Source organism: Vicugna pacos, chromosome 20 (assembly GCF_048564905.1).
Source record: "Vicugna pacos chromosome 20, VicPac4, whole genome shotgun sequence".
Classification (NCBI taxonomy): Eukaryota; Metazoa; Chordata; class Mammalia; order Artiodactyla; family Camelidae; genus Vicugna; species Vicugna pacos.
Window position 1 is genome coordinate 12761183 of NC_133006.1, and position 20881 is coordinate 12782063.

General features: G+C 43.8%; 1 protein-coding gene across 2 annotated transcripts in view; it reads left to right on the plus strand.

The window, feature by feature from the left end:
* The window catches only part of RCAN2 (regulator of calcineurin 2), a 209289-nt gene that overhangs the window by 171218 nt on the left and 17190 nt on the right, over window positions 1-20881 (plus strand). For both annotated transcript variants that reach the window (XM_072944872.1, XM_006201937.4), the window contains 2 exons: window positions 13726-13899; window positions 17618-17789. In XM_072944872.1, the coding sequence (XP_072800973.1) occupies window positions 13726-13899; window positions 17618-17789 (346 nt within the window). The remainder of the gene's footprint in view (window positions 1-13725; window positions 13900-17617; window positions 17790-20881) is intronic.

Consider the following 20881-nt stretch of genomic DNA (forward strand, 5'->3'; position numbering starts at 1 on the left):
ACCATCACTTGCCTGTAACCTTTAATGAATCACTTAACTTCTTTTGGCCTTGGTTTTATGAAATGGAAAATCAGGATGAAATTTACATTTGAGACTTTCTAAAAAATAATGATCATTGCAGACCTGTTTTTCCTAGGGACTATCTCATTTCCAGCACTGTACCTCTGAGTATCTCAGGATCATTCAAAACCTCACATCATTCGCGTAGCTGTCATGTCCTTGAGTTTTGTTGTGTCTGTACATTCAAGTCCCAACTTCTAGCGCAGTTTTGCCTCTGATGAGGGGTGAAGCCTTGGGCATATCATCTTGTGGCTCTGTGCTCTGTATCTTTCAACTTTCAAGTAAAGAGGTTGGAGTAAATTACCTCTATTGACCTGTCTAAGAATAGAGGTTAAAGTGATGCTGGAGAAAGAAGAGGAGGGTACATCTCGGTGGAAGAGTGTGTGCTTAGCATGCATGAGGTCCTGGGTTCAATCCCCAGTACCTCCACTAAAAATAACAAATAAATAAATAAACCTAGTTACTTCCCTCCCAAGAAAAATTTTTTGAATAAATAATTTTTTTAATTAAAAAAATAAAGTGATGCTGGAGAGAAAACTTGATCGCTGAGAACCTTTGGGAAAAGTAATTAAAACTGAGTGAAATAAGGAGGTCCGATGCTTGCATTCACGGGTATGTGTAGAGCCTGGTCTCAGACGTACTAATTAAGTGACACACAGCAGAAATATATTGTCCTGGGGATACTCCTAGGCAGGTTGGGGTTCACATTGTTGATCAGCTGAGACCAAGGTTTCTACCATTTGAAAATCTCATCAGGTTCCCTTGTTCACAGGACCCTCCAACACAGCATCCCCTGCTACCCGATGGGTTCCGTTTTTGTAGTGGGAGAAGAACCCAGTGAAAGCAGAGAACTGGGGAAGAACAAGATAATAATTGAAGTAAAAACAATGCAGTGATTGTAAGAACAAAGCCATCAACAGAAGCGATTGCTAAGTGTAATTCTATAAATGTATGAGTTAATGGAAAGAACTGAAAACCACTGATACCCAAGGACAGCACTGATACTTCCCAGTGGCACAGTTACATACATCAGCTTGTGCACTGAGTCAGGAAGCTCTTACATCTCAAGTGGTCCAACCCAGGTCTTCTAATCTGGTACTTATCAAAGGTAAAAGGGATGCTGATCATCTGGGAATCTGGTTGAAATGCAGATTATGAATCAGTGGGTCTATGTGCTTAGGTAGGACCTGGGATAATGCTTGCTTGACAGTCCGGCCCCAAGGCTGCTGCTGCTGGTCTGTGGTCCACAGGCTGGACTGTCAGGACAATGTACAGCACTCATCAGGAAGGCCTGGTAAGTGTTAGCAGTTATTATAAATGCTACGAGGTACAGGAATTCCAATTCTGCCCATGTATTGAGTTGTGCAGCAGCCAGATTTGTTGTTGAATACAGTCATCCCTCTTGGGGCTTTGGTTACAGGACCCGCATGGATACAAACACCTGTGGATGCTCAAGTCTCTTGTGTAGAATGGCACAGCATTTGTATATAACCTACATGCATGCTTTAAATCATCTCTAGATTAGCGATGTAAGCGCAACACAAATAGTTGTACGTGCAGTGTACATATGCAGTGTGCCCAGGACTGTCCCCAGGTCACGGCATAACCAGTTGCACTCCCCCCTCCAAAGTGTTCCAGGTTCAACAACACATGGTAGAGTGATCCTAGTTATAGTGGACAATGATGACAAGTTCCTGGCTTCATCCAACTTGCGCATTTCTTCCCAAACTTTCTACCACATGGAGAGAAGGGAATTCTCAATCAAGTCGCCCTTCTTGACTGATTCTCTTCCACAACACACACCTCGCTGCTGGTCCGTGAGATACGCATAAGCAAAACTGACCAAAGACAAAAGTTGGGTCCATGTCATTGGGTTGAGTTGCAAGAGAGGACGCGCACCGGCTTCTCTCTGCCACAGGTGGGTTAAGACTGTGGCTTCAGGTACTAGACTGTCTGGGATGAAATCTGCATTCTGTCACTGACCAGCTGGCCACATTAGGCAAATGACTGAATCTCTTTCACCCCATTTCTCTGTCTCATAAATTTATTGTGAGATCCAATCTTATCCATTCTTAGCCATACCTGCAGTCCTTATCTGCTGTGTCATAAATGTTCAAGGGAAAATTTAGCCACTGTGCAAAATTGCAGTCCAAAACCAAGCTCGGTGTGTTGTCCGCAATGTGGACTGCCATGTGTCAATTTTGAAAGGCTTTCTTTTAGCTATCTTGTGTGCCGAATCTGTAATGGGTGGAAACAAATCATTTTAGTTTTAAATCTCAAGGAATTTGAACGTGAGCACTTTAATTTTATAGAAGGGTTTTATTATCACATATATTTCTGTGGCATTATCTAAAGTGTGGAGAGACTAGAACCTGAATAAGACAGAAAAGGAGAGATTGAGAGGAAGAAAAGGACTAGTGAGGAAGACGGTTAAGAGCATCACAAACTGTGCATTTTCTTTCTAGATTTAAAGATCGAGTCATAAAACGTGGCTCATCTGCATCTCAAAAGAATGCAAATGCTGTCTCAATTTCATGGGAAAAATAAGTGAAGGATACCACGCTGGCTGAGAAAAGCTTACTTTGATCGTATGCCAAATGGCAAAATGAAGGGATTAAATTTTAAATTGCCTATCTTCAGAAGGACGTGATACGGAACATATTTAGGATTTAGCCCGTTCATTTAACATTAAACATACTAAAAATGTCCACATCCATTATTGACAGCCCGATACTAAAACAGAGGCTTCACTTCAGTCTTGAGAAGAGAGAATGCTGCTTGTGTTCAGAAGCACGTTTCCTCTCTCTTTTGACAGCAGCACCGTGTGGCGTTCTCGAGAGGGATCATTCCCTAAACTGGTGTTGGAGCTGGTGAGCGGCTTGTCCTGTCTTGACTCCGTAGGCTTACGACCCATAGCTTAGAATTCAAATGAAATGTGTTCAGTGGATCAGACTGCTGGGAAAATAAGTGTCGTGAAAAACATGGAAGAGCCGACCCTTAAAATGATAACATCTCAACGCTTGTTTGTTTTAGATTTTCTACAGTTCTAGCCCTAGTTAATAACAGTTGTGCATGTGTGCAAAGCCACGCCCAGGGAAGTGGGGCTTAGGACTGACTCTCACGTTTGTGCTGTTCTTCCTCAGCCCCCTCAAAGCCCTTTTCTTAGAAGTGGCATCAGATTAACAGGAATACATAAATCCTTTGATGATGCTGCTCTTACCCGGGACAAAATCTTCTAAAATCTCTCACCACCTCATTTCCACACAAAAGTCTATCCATCTTGCATTTACTATTTATTTCTTCCCGGAAGTCTTTCTTAATCGCTCTTTTTTAAAATTTCCTCTCCGATCTTTATTACTTCTTTCCTTCTGCTGACTTTAGGTTTTGTTTGTTCCTCTTTTCCTAATTTCTTTAGGTGGTAGGTTGTTGTTTATTTGAGATTGTTCTTGTTTTTCGAGGAAGGCCTGTATCGCGATGAACTTCCCTCTTAGGACGGCATTTGCTGCATCCCATAGATTTTGTGTGGTTGTGTTTTTATTGCCTGAAGTTTCTTGACCTCCTCTCCCTTGCCATACACACAGTCTTTAATGATGCATTCATTATTCTGAAAAGAGATTCAAAGTGTTTTAAATAACCAACGGAGGTGGAGATTAAACCTGGGTGGAGGAAGGGAATGTCAGGGGAAAGGGTCAAGAAAGACTTCAAGAAGAAAACATGTACAGTTTGATGTGGGCTTCCCTGTTATATTATACGGTGGAGCATCTTAATCCATGTGTTCAGTACATGTTTGTGAATTTTATTGAAAGGTAGCTTTGAAGAGAAGAAAAAATTCACCAAAAGGTAGTGGGGGGCGGGGGGGGAGGGTGGTTCTATCCACATTGCTTTGTTCATTTCATTACCAAGCAGGCCCTTTCCAGAGTGCAGGCAACCTGCTGGGTACACAGTTGGCACTTAATGAATATACATGCAAAGGACACAGGACAAAAACATGAACCATTCCCGCCCTTGAAGTACTTATAGTCTAGTTAATGAGGGAGCCATTACCCTCACTAACTAGGTACCTCTGTGGTGGGAGCACAGTAGGAGGGTGTACAACCTCAGTAGGATTCAGAAGGGATTTCTCAGATATGAGACCCAAGCTGGGAATTGAGAGCCAATTAGAAGTTACCTGATGGGGATGGAGTATACAGCATGACCACCGCAGTCAACAACACTGTATTGCGAATTTGAGAGTTGCTAAAGGAATAGATCTTATAAATCCTCATCACAAGAAAAAAAAAAAGGTGTCACTATGTGAGGTGATGAATGGTAACTAAACATATTGTGGCAATCACTTCACCATTTATACACTGATCAAATCATTATGATGTACACCTTATATATGGGCAATGTTATACGTCAATTATATCTCAGTAAAACTGGGAAAAAATAATACAGAAAAAAAGAAAAGGAGTCATCTGAAGAAAAAGAGTGTCACTGGTGGGAGAGTGAGCTAGTGAGAGACAGACGGCTTGGAGATTCGGAATAGCCTGCCTTTGGGAACCTGTAAGTCAAAGCTCGGCTGGAGCAGGTGGAGGATGGATTAAGGACAAATATGAGATTGGTCAGTGATTGATGGCCATTTTATAAAGGGCCTTTAATGCTAAACCACGCTGTGTTCTAAAAGCTGTGTGAAGCCACTGAAGGGTTTTCTGGAAGAGCTGTACAGCCAGAACGTTCTCTTTTAGGAAGACCCGCCTCGCAGTAGATTGATTGATTCGAGGGTAGCCAGACTGAAGCTAGGGGGACCTGGTGGGGCCATGGGGAGGGCTGTGGTGGGCCAAGGAATTGGTGTAGGATGGAGTAGATTTGGGAAGGTGGAGAGAACACAGGTGGACTGGTGGGATGTGGGGGAAGGAGAAGAAACAGACCAGGATGGCGTTCAGCTTCCAGGCTTGAGCAACTGGGGAGATGGGGGCCATTCATTGAGAGAGAAGAGCAGCAGATTTAGAGGTCCCCCAGAAAGAATGTGGCTTTGGCACTGTGAAGTTTAAGGCACCTATTGGATACCCCAAAGGAAATGTTCAGGAAACAGTTGACTATGGCGACTAGAGTTGCGGAGATGGGTTTATTTAAAAGATAGTTGCAATGTACTGGGACAGGAGAAAGGCTTAATGACTCTCTTCTGCATCTGAGCTTCAGGTATTTTCAGTAGTGACTGGGTGTCTCTGAGCCACAGCCCCTGCTGATGGTGCAGGATCTCCAAAGGGAAGGATTGAAGGCAACTGCCCAGTCGATTTCTTCCTTAGAATTATTTAATCTAACACGCTGCTTTTGTAAAGGAAACTTTTCCAGCTTAGCAGCCAAGAAAGAAACCAAGACGGTTAATTTGGGCTTTACAGTTGAAGTAGTCAATAACATCAATAAAATCACATTAGTATAATTAGACTTAATTTTATATGCGATGTCCCTCTGGGCATTCCTATAATTGCTCTTAATCTTTTAAGGATTAGAGACAAGTGTAGATATAAATACAGATAAATATAGGCACAGATATATTTATATACTAGGATTTAGATATAGGGAAATTTGTACAGCTAGAGCTAGGAGACCAAATATAAACATATAAACAAAACATTGTTTATCTTCAAACAGTAGCAGCGCAAATAAGCTCATCATACTCAGTGATTTAAATATGTTAATTTACTTACCGCTGAGAACACCCCTATGAGATAGATACTGTTACTGTCCCATTTTACAGATAAGAAAACTGAGGTGATTAAACTGTGTCAGGTTGCACAGATCCCCGGTCCGGAGTTGAACTAGGCAGTATGGCTCTGAGTCCGTGCTGGGCACATGGCTTCATGTTGCCTCTCTTTATCAGTATGTAATCGCTAAATCAACATTTCAGTGAACTTAAAATGCAATTCCTGCCCTCTGACATGACTGGGTAAGGTGGAAAGGAGGCCGTGCCTTTCATCCATTACGCATGCACACTTAGAGCCTGTATCTGATCAGGGCTGATGATCGCCACAGGCGTTCCTGCAGATTGATGAACAGAGCAGAGGAGTTGCTGGCCCAGAGAAGGATGTGGCAGCCATTAGCTCTCAGCAGATGCCCTGAACCAAGGCAGCCGTTGACACTGTAAACGGAAATGTGGCAGCTGTCAAGGGACCGTCAGAGGCTCCCTTTGTATTTACAACTGTGCGGCGACGTCCAGCTTTGCGGCACGGAACAGAGATCTGTGCTCGTGACCGCTCTCTCAGAGGTCTGGTTTGTCTGGTCCTCCCGCTCCCTGTCCCCAGTACTTGGGGGAGGTGCCCCTTCCCACCACTCCCTAGGGGTTCAGAGACCCCTTGGGAGGCTCACAAGTGTCCTGGGGCAGGAAGGAAGCAGGCAGGCGTCCGCCAGTGGTCTCTTGCTTGGCGCAGCCAGGCGCCACAGCTCCTGGTCCCCACTGGTGGGGGTGGTGAGACCCACCAGAACAAGCCCTGGATTCAGGTGCTGGGAGGGTCTCACCCACCCAAAGAGTGGGCAGTCGCTGTACGAGGGTCCTAGGCAGCAGACAGGGCCACCTCTAGGCTCCTCTCTTCGTCCCCTCGCCGGGCACTTACAGCCCTTCCTTGGGCAGCTGCACGACAGGGTCCAGGCACCCCCCTCACCCCTTCACCTCCACAGCCCCCCATCTTGGGTAGTTATTAAATGGGTTCAAGCGCATCAAGGGCAGACTCGGCCATCTGTAATACGGCACATGGGCTACAGCTTTGCGGGTTCAAGTTTCTTGGCGCTCATGCTGGGGAGTCAAACATTTAGGGAAGTGGACCTCAGCAGTGGGGGTCATGTAAAGCCTGTACTTGTTTCAGCTGTCCTGGGAGCCCAGTCTCCAGGCTGCCTGGTGATGGCCCAGTAGACCTGATGTTCTCTTGCTCTTATTTCCTGGGAAATGAATGAAGTTTCAGCTTAAGGGACCCTCCTTTACATGTGCCCTGATAAGGCCCTGGCAACCTGTTCCCATGGTCATAGGTTGTTTGTAAAATTTACAAAAGTTATTTGTTAAGAATTTTTGTTGTTTTTCTCATGCTAAGAAAAATCCCACGTTCTTGCCTAATTTTGTATAATCTTGCTTAAAGAGGGCTTCCCACGGTAAGAGCTTCAGGCCCCCAGTGCTCAGGTGCACCCCTGTTCCAAGATCACTGCAATTTCTAGCCCTTGTACATTTTCTTAGTTCTGAAGGAGTGGAGGCTTTTGTTTTTCCAGTTCTGAAGGCACAGATGACGGCCTAGTAGAAGCAGAGAAGCAGAGGCTTCCTTAACCAGCGAGCAGTAAAGATGGACTCTGGCACAGCAGTGTTGTCCAGCCACCGGGAACATTAGGGTCACTGCTGGGAAAGAAAGAGTAGGGCTGAACACAGACCGCGGAAGGCATTCTGCCGAGAGAGGCATGTGATAAATCCGTGAGGTTTTAGGACAGAGCAGCTGCTTTTAGAGTTTGGGGCTGAGTTTCAGATCTTCGTCTCTCACAAGGACTCTGCTGAGAAGGGATCGAGGCTTCTGTGCCTTGACTGCTGAATTAGCCTTTCTCAAAGCCTTTCTGTGACATGAGGTCTGTCCCCTTCTTTTATCAACAAGGAAGGACTGAGAGCCGCCTTTCACAATGATGTTTTTATTTAGGTCATCTCAGGACCACAAATGGAACAAAGCATGATGTAACACATGTCTGCCTGGCCTAAGAAATCCAGATGAAAAAACCCCACACCCAGGTCAGGTTATGCCTCTCACATACGGAGGCTGCGTTCTGGAAGATTCACGGAAGCAGTGCTTTGGCAGGAGGCCCTCCTGAGCGGCCTGTAAAATCCACCACGATCCTTAAACATGGGATTTGCACAGGGCCCGTTTGGGGCATCCATTGAGAGGTGATAAACCTAAATGAACTGTTTCATTCTGCAGCAGTTTCTAGGAGGTGTTATCTGACAGATGAGAGCCTTGTGATTTTGAGGGAGGCTGAATTTCTTATTAAGATAATTTATACCCAAAAGGGATCGTAAGAGAGAAAATTGAGAAAATACATAAAGGCGTAAAGCGTCATTTGGAATAAAGTTAAAGATAGCATCGGATTTCTCCGGCAGCCAGGTCTCCAAGGACAGGACTGTGCTTCTGGATTGACAAGGAAAGCTGGTTTGCTCATTTTGGTTTTTCAGACCTCTCACTTGTTTGCATATTATCCGTGATACAGACGTAGTATAAGCAGTTTGAGTTTATTAGTTTTGGTTTTGCAAATTAGTTGGGTGACTTGGCGGAGATCATTCACTTCTTTGGCTTTCTTCGTGTGTTACTCAAGGAAAATAGTAATTCCAGCTCTCCCTCAAAGGACCTGAGTGAGGATTTAATGAGATAATATATCAGGCAAGATTGTTTATCTGCAGCCTGCCTGGTTTAGAGTGAAACTGAGGGTAATATTTCAACATTCTAATATTCTATCAAACTACCTTGGGGTTTTGTATCAACCAATCAAGCAGAATACATTGGGCACCTCCTAAGTCCCGAGGATGGTGTTAAAGGCTATTGATTTAAAAAACAATCACCGCTTCCATTTTGATTGGAAACTGTAGTGGATCAGCGGCTCTTGGGCTGGATTCTGTAACCGCTGAGGACCACGATGGGGAGCTGCTTTACAAGGACCTTGGACAGATCCTTCCGCCTGGTTTTTCAGGCCAGGCTCGACTTTCACCTGTCGGCCCTGAGAATTTTGTAACTGATGAGGATGATCCAATCGTGTCAGCTTTGAGAAAAATTAGAGGCAAAATGTTGGCCCACCCGTGGCAAATGGTCAAGATTCTGTGAGAAGCTTTTCACCTTTTCTGAAGATTCTTCCTTCTTGGCTCTATGTTTCTGCCCTTGGTTTTCTCTACCCGATTTCTATTTTATTTTATTTTATTTTATTTTATTTTATTTTATTTTATTTTATTCTATTCTATTCTATTCTATTCTATTCTATTTTATTCTATTCTATTCTATTCTATTCTATTCTATTTGTTTTGTTTTATTTTATTTTATTTTATTTGTTTTGTTTTGTTTTATTTTATTTTATTTTATTTTATTTTATTTTATTTTATTCTTATATATCTTTATAAGCCATGTTAGAATCCTTTTTTAATGTAGGGCCCAAATAATAAATAAAGGAATAATTGTAACAGAGATGAAGCAAGAAGATTTAAGGAGAACTGCAGTGACCTCCTCCAAGGAAAGCAATACATGTTTGCATTAGTTGCAATTCATCTGTACCTCCTCACTGTCCAATTGACTCAAGTAAAGCAGATACTTTTAAAGGTAGAAAATTTTAAATCCCAAGGTTTGAAACCATAGAATTATTTGGTTTCAGTCAAATTGCGTTAGGCCTGGGTCTACACTGCTAAGCAGCCACTTACGCAGTTTTCAGGCGCACTACCTAGCATGCCTTTATGTGTACCTAGTAGTTCTTACTAGATAGAGAATGAAGCTGATAAAAATTGATGAGGGTGAAAAAAAATCAAATTACTCTGTGGATCCGAAGCACTGCAGACCCGTGTGTCCTTGCCATCTATCTCGCCCTCCCTTTCTGGCTGCCTGTCTACCCTGCCAAGGGGGTTGGTTTCTCGGGATACCCTGCATTTGCACAGCATCCTGCCCTGTGTTCATGTCCTCATGCAGCCCCACTCTTTATCCATGGTTCTTCTTCTCCTACCAGCGCCGTCTCCTAGCCTCTCTCACTTTCTTCTCTAGAGACCCTGGTTAATTTTCCTGAGAGTACAGTGTGGGTTCTAATAGCTCCTCTGCATCCTTCCCTGTACCGGATCCGAGATTCGTGTTGATGACACGTATTCCCTAAGCATCACTCAGGTGGAGGCAGACCATTCTTTGACCTCCATCATGTAGCACCCTTAAGATTCTCACTAGATCTCTCGTCTTCCCCCGAGCTAACTAAACCCTTACTTTTCTCTGAGGTCCTGTCACATAGCAGTTCTTCACAGACTCCTGTGAGTTCCCAAGACCATTTACCATGAGGTCAAAACTACTTCCATGATAATACTACGACATTATTTGCTTTTTCAACTGTGTTGACACTTGCACTCATGGTGCAAAAGCGATAGTGGTTAAAAGTGCTGGCAGTTTGGTATAAATCAGTGCAGTGGCGCCAGACTGTGCCACTAGTATTTGTAGTCCTCAGGTCCACACACCCAGTTTTAAAAAGGGGGAGGGGGGTGGCAAAGAGTGCAATGAAGAAAAATGCCAATTTTATTTCATAATGTCCTTGATGAAAGTTATTAGTTATATTAACACTTTGTTCTTGAGCACGTGCCTTTTCAATAATCTGAATAATGAAGTAGGAAGTACACAGAAAGCCCTTCTGTGGCATACCACAGTGCAGCATTTGACTTGTGGAAATGTTCTGAGACGTTCAAAATTGCACTAGACACTTCTTTTTCTCATGCAACACGGTTTTTGCTAGAAAGAACAACCAAGAGACAAACTGAAGTCATGCAGACTTTGATGTTTGGTGGACATTTTATCAAAAATGATTAAATGTATTACTTCAAGGAAAATAACCAACAGTGTCTGTTGCCAATGATAAAGAATGTACTTTTAAGCAAAAATTAGAATTTTGGAACCTGGATCTGACAGCTTTCCATTAGCTAGAGACTTTTTGATACAACAGGTAGCAGTATTAGTGAATGTGATTTTTAATACTGTGTAATGAAATGTGTCAACATTTGAAAAAGCTTCATAACTCAAGAAACTAATATTTTCCCAATGACGATGTACACTATGAGAGAATCATGCACGGGTGAAAAAAAGCCATTAAAGGTGCAAAATAGATAGGTGGATTTTCAAAATAAAAATGTTATTTGATTCTGGCTTCAGAGGCAACACTGCAGTACATGTTAAGAAGCTGTCACTTGCTGAGTTTTGATGAAGTATCAAGGAAGAAGATTCTCAGTTATTCGAAAAGCTATTTAAAATATTTCCCCCTCTTCCAACCACATATTTAGGTGAGGCCAGCGCTTCTTCCTACACTACAGACAAAACAGCTTAATGTAACAGAAGCAGATCTGAGATTCCAGATCTCCTCTTAAGTCAGGAATGAAAGAGATTTGCCACAATATAAAACCAAGCCAGTCTTCTTGCTTAATGTCTGCTGGTTTGGGAAACAGTTATTTTTCAGGAAAAAAAAAGATTATTTTGACATAATGGGTTTATTATTGTTCCTTGGAGTTGAATTTATAAATGAATATTTTTAAGTTCTCAGTTTTAATATCTAACACAATAAACATAAGTAGAGAAAACCCACAGTAACAAAGCTCTTCAGGCTCCTGCGTCATTTTTGGTGTGTAGTGAGGTCCAGAGACCAGAGTCTGCGATTACCACTGTAGGGCTTTATTCAAACCAGTGGCTAAAAAGAGATTAACTATGGAGTAAATGAATTTATTGGGTTTGTGGGGTACCAGGCTGGAGGAAACTGGCAGCCAGAGGACAGCGAAATATTACTGTGGGCCTGGTGGGCACCTGGGCATCAGAATCACAGAAGATTCGCTGTAGAGGCAGGTGGAGGGCCCCGATGGCTGGCTCTGATCCTGTCACTGCTTTGCCTGAGGGTCCACCAGAGGCGGGTTTCGCTGTGCCAGTGCTGCCTCAGCCAGTGAAATGTCTGTCACGTCACTAACAGAAAAAAATAGAGGTGGCCAACAAACTCCCAGTTCCTGGCCAGCTGTCATCTCCGCCACTACAAGTTACCAAAAGAACTCTGTAGAGAGGACAAGCCAGGCAAATGTTAGTTGTTTGTCATTATTAATATTGTTAATAATAATACTGTTATTATAGAGTTGGGCTCCAGATGGGCCAGTGAAAACCCCAGCCTCTGAGCTCTGGGCTGCACCCCAGGTCTGCTGGCAGACCTCTTTTTGCTTGTGGTCTAAGCCCAAAGCAAGGGATCACAAAGAGGATTTGCTGGTGGTCCTGAGGGGGACCCTCTTTGAGGAGTAGTGGAGAAAACAGTTACAGTCGTCACTGACACCTGCACAGGCCTCCCGACAGAGGAGCCTGTGGGACATTCGTTGTCACCCCTCCCTTAAGCCTGAAGCCTGGACTCCTTGGTTCCTTTCTCCTTTCTCCTCATCTCCTAAGGCCAAGCAGCTCTGAACAACTGAGAAGTGATGTGTAAAGAAGGCCTAGAAAACAAAAGGCAAGGAATGAGGCTCCAAGGAGAAGAACACCTCTGCCCCCCAAGCCTGGGCTCAGTGCCCACCCTGAGGCCACGGAGAGGGAGCTCCCACACCGCAAATGAAAAAAAGAGCCGCAGAGAAGACCCATGGATTTTGTCCTAAAAGATATAATATTCTACATAGAAATAAGAGCCTTTCATTTCTTAGTTCCTCCCATTCCTGAAAATTTTGAAATTAATCAAACCAGCAGCTTTGATTGGATTTTATTTGTGTTGGGAGGAACCAGAAAGCATTTTATTCACCAGGATTCTTGTTCAGGAAAACACAGTAGAGTTGGGAAGTTTGGAAAGAACCGTAGAGAGCCCCCTTGGACTGGTGGCGCTGCCCCAGGCTGGGGAGTTGGCTGATCCCAAGGTTTGAGAGTTAGAATAAAAATCGCCCAGACAACAAACAAGGGAAGTTTCCTGTTTTGTCCTTGACAGGGAAAGACGAGGAAAAACAGAGCCAGAAAAGCAAGGACAGAACCCCTCAGATCTCTCCATAAATGTCATGAAATTGAAAGGAAAAAAAAAGCTCTTCTGAATATATTCTGGACTGCATAGAGTATGTGCAGACACAGGAGTCAAAAATGGTAGAGTTGGGGTGGACCACATGCTGGGGGATCTCAGAAGTGGGCAGCAGCCTTGGGAAGGATCACAAGCATGGACCAGAGGGTCTGAGACAAGTTCACTTGGATGCCCGAGAGGCAGGAAGACTTTCCTGGACATCTGAGCCCCTCTTCCTGGGCAGCCTTGGAGGGCAGTGATTCTGTAACCCCGCATCCTGGTGTCCATTCTCTCAGATGTGGTCACACGGAGCCACTCAGGGACCCAGGCTGAGAAAAGTCCTACTTCTGACTGCGCCACCTTCTGGAGCGCGTGACATCTTCAGGGAAAGAGACTGAAAATTTCTTGAGGGCTTTTTTCCTGCCTTCTATGCCCATTTCATGGGCCAGAACGAATCACACGGCACTGCCCGACTACAGGGGTCTTGGGTAGTGTGGGCTCCCATATCTTCAGGCAAGAAACGTGCCCCCAAGCTTGATAACCACTAACCATGTCTGCCACGTGTTCTACCCAACAGCTCTGATATTTTGGAGCTAATGGACTCCTTTGCGAATCTTATGACAGGTATGGTCCCTGTCCCAGGGAAAACACATCTGTGTGGAAACACTCAACATTTTGCATAATTGACAGGCTTTTCATGCATTTTAAACCCCATTCACTGGTCGTCTGCAGATCCCTGGACCCAGGTTATGAATCCTTAGACTGAATCCACAGGCAGGTTTAGCACCTGGCAACAGACCAGGTGGAAAAAATACATTACAAAGTTCTGTTTTAATTTTATGTAAGAAGGAACCTATTTATGTACTTAGTTATTTGTTTTTGTCAGATCTGACATCGGACCAGATGTGTGACCAATGGATTTTCCTCTGTGTTTGTTTTTATCAGGAAAAATTTGAGGGTCTGTTCCGGACTTATGATGACTGTGTGACGTTCCAGCTATTTAAGAGTTTCAGACGTGTCCGAATAAACTTCAGCAATCCCAAATCTGCAGCCCGAGCCAGGATAGAGCTTCATGAAACCCAGTTCAGAGGGAAAAAATTAAAACTCTACTTTGCACAGGTGAGATCCTTTACCAGAGTTAATCCTTTTGCCCTACTGTGTTTGTTTCCCTTTTAAAAATGTAAATGGAGCCCTTCCTACTTTTCAGTTTGGTTTGCTGTTTATAATTTGTTCATTGAGGAATAAACCTATGTCAATTCCCAGACAGGACCGCATAGTGGTTTAGAAAGCAGTCTCTGCGGGTTGGCATCCTTGGCTCTAATCTAGACAAGCGACATAACCTCACTGGGCCTCAGTTTCCCCATCTGTAAAATGACAGACTATGCTGACATTATGAGGATTAAATGAATTATTGTTTGTCAACGTGCTCAGCATTTGGTAAATGCACAATAAATGCCAGCTAGTACTTGTAATAATGCTCTGATCACAGCTACTCCTTACTTACCACAGGGTTATAATTAAAGCTTAAATTATATGACAGTTTTGGTGGACTGTATGCCTTTTCAGTGATCCCTATCCATGGGAAAAAGTTACAAACCTATAGAAGTCAAATTTGTGTTTTATTTTATCGAAAATAAAGTCTGGCTATTGCAAAAAGGGCGTGGGTAATTCTTGGCAGTGTTCATGAAGTCCACCGCAGCAGAAAATCAGTGTCCATACTGTTTCATCAGTGTCCTCCCTTCATTATTAGATACCTCAATCCATCTATTATTGGTCTGTAAGCATCATTTCCACCTTTGGAGTCTACAGAGATGACACAGTGACGTGAACATAGACTTGGCTTCTTCTTAAGGCTCAGTAGCATTCCATTGTACATATATATCACATTTTCTTTATCCATTCACCTGTCGATGGATGTTTAGGTTGTTTCCACATCTTGACTATTTGCAAAGAGTGCTACAATGAATGTAGGAATGTTAATATCACTTCAACATCCTGATTTCAGTTCTTTTGGATAAGTACCCAGGAATGGAATTGTTAGATCATATGATAGTTCTATTTTTAATTTTTTGAGGAACCGCCCTTCCCATATTTTCCATATGGAAAACCCCCTGTGTTTTCCACAGTAGTTGCTCAGTTTCATTCCCACCAACAGTGTGCAAGGGTTCCAATTCCTTCATCCCCACACCAGCATTTGTTGTCTTTTGTTTTTACGATCACAGCTATTCTGACAAGTGTGAGGTGCTATCTCGTTGTGATTCTGACTTGCAGTTCCCTGATGATTAGTGATGTTGAGCATTTTTCCATATACCTGTTGGCCATTTGTATGTCTTCTCCATAGACATGTCTATTCAAGGCCTTAATCCATTTTTTAATCAGGTTATTGGGGTTTGCTGTTGTTTTACTACTGAGTTATAGGCGCTCCTTATATATCTTGGAGATTAACCCGTTCATCAGATACACAGTTTGCAAATATATTCTCCCGTTCCCTAGTCGGCTTTTCACTTTGTTGCTTATTTCCGTGGCTGTGCAGAAGCTTTTTAGTTGGATGGAGTTCCACTTGTTTAATTGTGTTTTCATTGTCTGTGCTTTTGGCGTCATATCCATGGAGTCTTTGCCAAGACCGATGTCATAAAGCTTTTACCTTATATTTTCTTTTAGGAGTTTTACAGTTTCAGGTCTTGTGGTTAACTCTTTCATCCACTTTGAGTTGATTTTGGTGTGGTTTAAGATAAGGGTCCAGTTCTCCTGCATGTGGATGCCCAGTTTCCCCAGCACCATTTGTTGAAGACACTCTCCTTTCCCCACTGTGAATCCTTGGGACCCCTGCTGAAGACCGGTTGACCCTATACGCATGGATTTATTTCTGAGTTCTCTTTTCTCTTCCATTAGTCAATATGCCAATATCATATTGCTTTGATTAGATAGCTTTGAAATATATTTTAAGATTAGAAAGTGTGATGTTCTTCTTTCCCAAGAATGATTAGAGTGTTTCTGGTCTTTTGTGGTTCCATAGGAATTTCAGAATTGTTTTTTTCTATTTCTGTATAAAAATGCCCTTGGGATTTTGATAGGGATTGCATTGACTCTGCAGATCACTTTGGGTAGTGTGAGCATTCTGGAATACAGGACAGAGTGGATGGACTTTGAGGACATTATGCTAAGTGAAATAAGCCACTCACAGAAAAACAAATACTGTGTGGTTCCACTTACATGGGGTATCTAATATAGTCAAATTCATAGAATCAAAGACTGGAATAGTAGTTACCAGGGTCTAAGTGTGTGTGTCGGGGGAAATGAGGAGTTACTAGTCAACATTCATAAAGTTCCAGTCAAGCAAGATGAAGAGAGATCTACTGTACAACACTGTACAAAAAATAGTCAATAACAATGTGTCACACACTTTAAAACGTGTTAAGAGGGTAGAGCTCATATTAGATGATCTTACCACAATAAAATAAAATAAAAATCAAGAAAGAGAAAAAACTTAGACATTAGCCTCAGACTCACGCTCAAACCCACCACGGCTAATAACTTGTGTGACTTGTAGAAACCTCAGTTTTCTCATCTGTTAAAACCCTACTTGGTTCTTTAAAAATGCAAAACATTAACTTACCATCCAACCCAGTGACTCCTCTCCTGGGTGCGTACCTGAAAGAAGTGAGAACAGGTCTCAAACAAATACATGTTTGTATACACATGTTCACAACAGCACTGCTCACAATAGCCAAAGGGTAGAAACAACCCAAATGTCCAAAACTGGGTGAACAGATATATATAAATGGTGGTCTGTCCATTCAGTGGAATGTTACTCAGCCACAAAAAGGAGTGAAGTACTGAGACATGCTGCACCATGGAGGAATCTTGAAAACATTATGCTAAGTGAAAGACGCTAGATACAACGTATTACCTGTTTTATGAGTCCATGTTTATGAAATGTCCAGAAGAGGTAAATCCATAGAAAACAGAAAGCAGGTGAGTGGTTGCCGTGGTCTGACGAGAGGCAGAAATGGTAGTAACTGTTTAATGGGTACAGGGTTTCCTTTGATGATAAAAAATACCATAATAATAAAAACTAAATAGAAGTGGTGATTGTGCAACATTGGGAATGGATTAAACGCCACTGAAATTGTTCCCTTTAAAATGGTCTAAACAACAGGTTTCTACTGTATAGCACAGGGAACTATATTCCGTATCTTATAGTAACCTATAATGAAAAAGAATATGAAAATGAATATATGTATGTATATGTTTGACTGAACTATTATGCTGCACACCAGAAATGGACACAACATTGTAAACTGACTATAATAAAAAAAAATGGAACCATAAAAAAAATTTTTTAATGGCCTAATTTCATGTTGTGTGACTATCACCTCAATTAGAAAGAAAGAGAGAGAGAAGGGAGAAAGATAGGAAGGAAGGAAGGAAAAACTCATGGTGGGAAGGGAGGGGGAAGGGAGGGGAGGGGGAGGAGGGGAAGCTGTGGGGACCAGCAACATCACCATCACCTGGGGACTCGTTAGCAATGCAGATCCTCAGGCCCTGCCCCCCATCGACTGACTGACCGAGAACTCCAGGAGTGGGGCCCAGCAGTCTGCCTTAGTAAGCTTCCCAGGTAATTCTTGTGCAGCTCAAGGTTGAGAACCACTGTTTTAAGGCCCAAAGAAGATAACTGAGCACATGGGGTGTGGTCATAGTAATTATAATTGCAGCCTGGCCCCTTGGTTCATCCGTCACAGGCTAAAAGCGGCGAGACTCTGCATCTTAGTGAAACAACATGGCCCCTCCGAGGCCAGAATGAATAATGTGTCTTCATTCCTCCTCTGTTTGAAAGGTTCAGACTCCAGAGACAGACGGAGACAAACTGCACCTGGCTCCACCGCAGCCCGCCAAACAGTTCCTCATCTCGCCCCCCGCCTCTCCTCCCGTCGGCTGGCAGCCCATCAGCGATGCCACGCCGGTCCTCAACTACGACCTCCTCTATGCTGTGGCCAAACTAGGACCAGGTAAGCCCGGCGGCCCTCCTGCAGCATACGCATTTGTCAGCAACCCAGAAAAGCCAAACAGGATTAACAGCCCTGAAATCCTGGGTTCACGGTAACATCTGCGTTTCTAATGGATTTATCGCTCTATGTGGACAGCAAGGGGGATGCCGAGGGAAAATGCAGTGTCAGACTTTGTTCCTGTTCGAAAGCAGCCCAGGAACCGGCACTCACACGCCAGTCCATGCAACTTCCAGATTGCTAGGCAGGTATTTTAGGATTGCCAAGTGCTACCTGATTCTTCTCTCCAGACCATAGGGACATCTTTTCCTCAGAACAAGCTGGCACATGGCACCTATGCCATGCAAGCTTGCTTTCTGCTGCCATGGGTGTGCCCAGGAACCCTCTGCTACAGAGGGCCTGAGAGGCTTCACCTTGGCCTCTCAGGCCCCAAGAAGCCAATCACAACAGGCTCTAACTTTAGAAAAAGCTATGGTCATTTTGTTCCAGCGTTGGTCAGTGTAGCTTGGATGCTGTCGTGTTCACTGCAGCGTGGTATTCCACGGGGTGAGTCCAGCACCACTCTGTGCTCACCACCCTCCCACTGATGGACATTTAGATGGCTTCCCATTTCCTGTCATTATGGGCAGAGCCGCAGTTAACATTCTCATGCCCAGCTCCTATGTACTTGTCCAAAAGTTTCTTTATGTTTTATACCTAGAGGTGATACTATCCACAGTTTCAGCAGATGGTGCCACCTTGCCCTCCAAAGTGTTTTTCCTATATTACAGCAGGAGGGGACGTGGTTTAAAGTTGGGGGCCCAAACCAGGTGACAGCAGAGGTGTTAGGCACCATAGGTCCAAGATGAATAATGGCCATTGTGTTTGCCTTCTCTGTTGGTTCTCCTGGAGGGAGAGGGGGCTGATCGCACCCCAGAAGATTCTCATTTACTTGGTTTGGGTCAAATCATGCAACGGTATTTTTTAAAATCTCCCCAGGTGATTGTGATGTGCAGATGAGCTCAAGAACCACTGGTAGCCAAATGCCAAACGCCAGGGGTGATAAGTTAATAATGAGTTCTTACCAGTATTTCTTACTGTGGTCAGGAAAACATTTGGATCAGCATCTCCCACCCCAGAAATCTGCAGTTTTAATAAGCACACACGTTAATTCTCACATATACTGAGATTTCAGGCTCCTTGGTGTGACGCCAACCCACTGTCCTGGATCACCCAGACTCGGGTTCCTGGGAACTTGTGATGCTAAAACCAGGAGATTCCCAGGCAGTTCAGGAAAAGCTGGTCATCCTACTGGGTCTTCAGGTTGGGATGAGGCTGATTTGATTAATGAGTACTCCCTGCAAGAGAATTCCTGGCTGCCCCATGTGTGGCCTTAAATTACAGCACTTTTAAGAGCAAGGGCATTGGGGGGGTTCTTTGTAATCGCCATCCAGTCACTCTGCTTCTAGGGCCATTTAAAATGGCCATGGGTTTCACCATCGAAGAGCCATTATGAGAAGCACTACTAAGGTGGTGATGACAAAAGCAACAGAATAATAAGGGAGTTGCTTGTGAAGTGTGGCTTCCTTGAAAGTCTAGTCCATTTACAGGAATTCTGAGCTTATGTGCTTCCATGCAAAGAGAGCCACATGTGTGATATGTGCAAAGGTTGTCGAGTGTATAAAGTAAGTCAGGTCTGCTCAGGTCAAGCCTTGTGACCCAGTTCCCCTAGGAACTCAGGACAGCGGGTGAGCACAACCCTAAAAAGGACCGATGAGAGCCGCAGTCCTTGGAGCTGCTGGTTTGATTCCCAAGCACAGATGTTAACGAGGTATGAACAAAGCCACAGCTGAACACCTTGTATGGCTGTTTCAAATGTCAGCAAACAGAGCTCTACATAGAATCATTAACGTCTTGGCTAGAGAGCCTAGGAGTCACTGGCCGACTTGCCTTTTACAGGAGGGGAAATCAAGGCCCAGGGATGGGGGAGCGGGAATGACCTGCTGAAAACAGGGCCAGGGTTCTTCCTACCTCACTCTTCATAGAGGAGGCTCAGGCTAAGACAGACTTTCAGATCCCAGCTAGCCTCTGGTCCACTCACTTGGAGCCTGTAATCCAGTAAATTCAAATCGTTTTTCTATCCAGAGCCAGAGTGAAAATTTATTTACTCTTAATGGCCACAAAGCCTGATGCAAAGACAAGATAAGGTCTGGAGGGCACTGTGGGGGACGGGGGTGACCTGGGACTGACAGAGGCGGGAGGAGTGGATACAGTGGGAACTAGACCTCAGAAGGGATGTCACAGAGCCTGGTACAGAAGAGGCGGCAAGTAAGAAGGAAACGGTCTTAAAGAGCCAGAAAAAGATGGAGTTCTTTTTAGAGTTGTGAATAATTTATCAATTGTTAAAAATGTGTGCCTTAAAAAACAAACTTATGGTTACCAAAGGGGAAAGGGGGTGGGAGAGGGATAAATTAGGAGTTTGGGATAGCAGATACAAACTACTGTATATAAAATAGATAAACAACAAGGCCCTACTGTATAGCACAGGGAACTATATCCAATATCTTGTGATGGCCTATAGTGAAAAGAAAATATATACATATATATATATATATATATGAATCACTATGCTTGTACACCAGAAATTAGCACAACATTGCAAATCAGCTATACTGCAGAGAGGTGAACGCCCTTCCCCAAGGTGACACAGCTGGTTGGGAGCAGAAACCAGTGTCAGCCCTGGCTCTTCTGACCACCACTTGGCCAGATCCAATGGCCTTCTGTTAAGGCTCCTGGCTGCCTGGGTGGACTTGAGGCCGGCTCTGCTCGGACACAGGCAGAACATTTATCCCAACCCATTGACAATCATCTCTAACACCCCCATAACTTCCAGGAAGCCTAACGCTGGGTCTGGGTAAGTGTGCAAACGAAGATGTGTGTGCTGTGTGTGTGAGGAGAGGTATGGAAGGTCTCCTGCTCTTTCCGGATGCCTGATGCTGTGTCCCGTGGAACAGCCGCAGTTTGGCTGTCTTCTCTTGATGTGTCTCTCTCTCTCCATTCCTTGCCAGCAGTTTGAGGCTGTTTCTCTTTATTTAGTTATCCATTTGTCCTTTTCC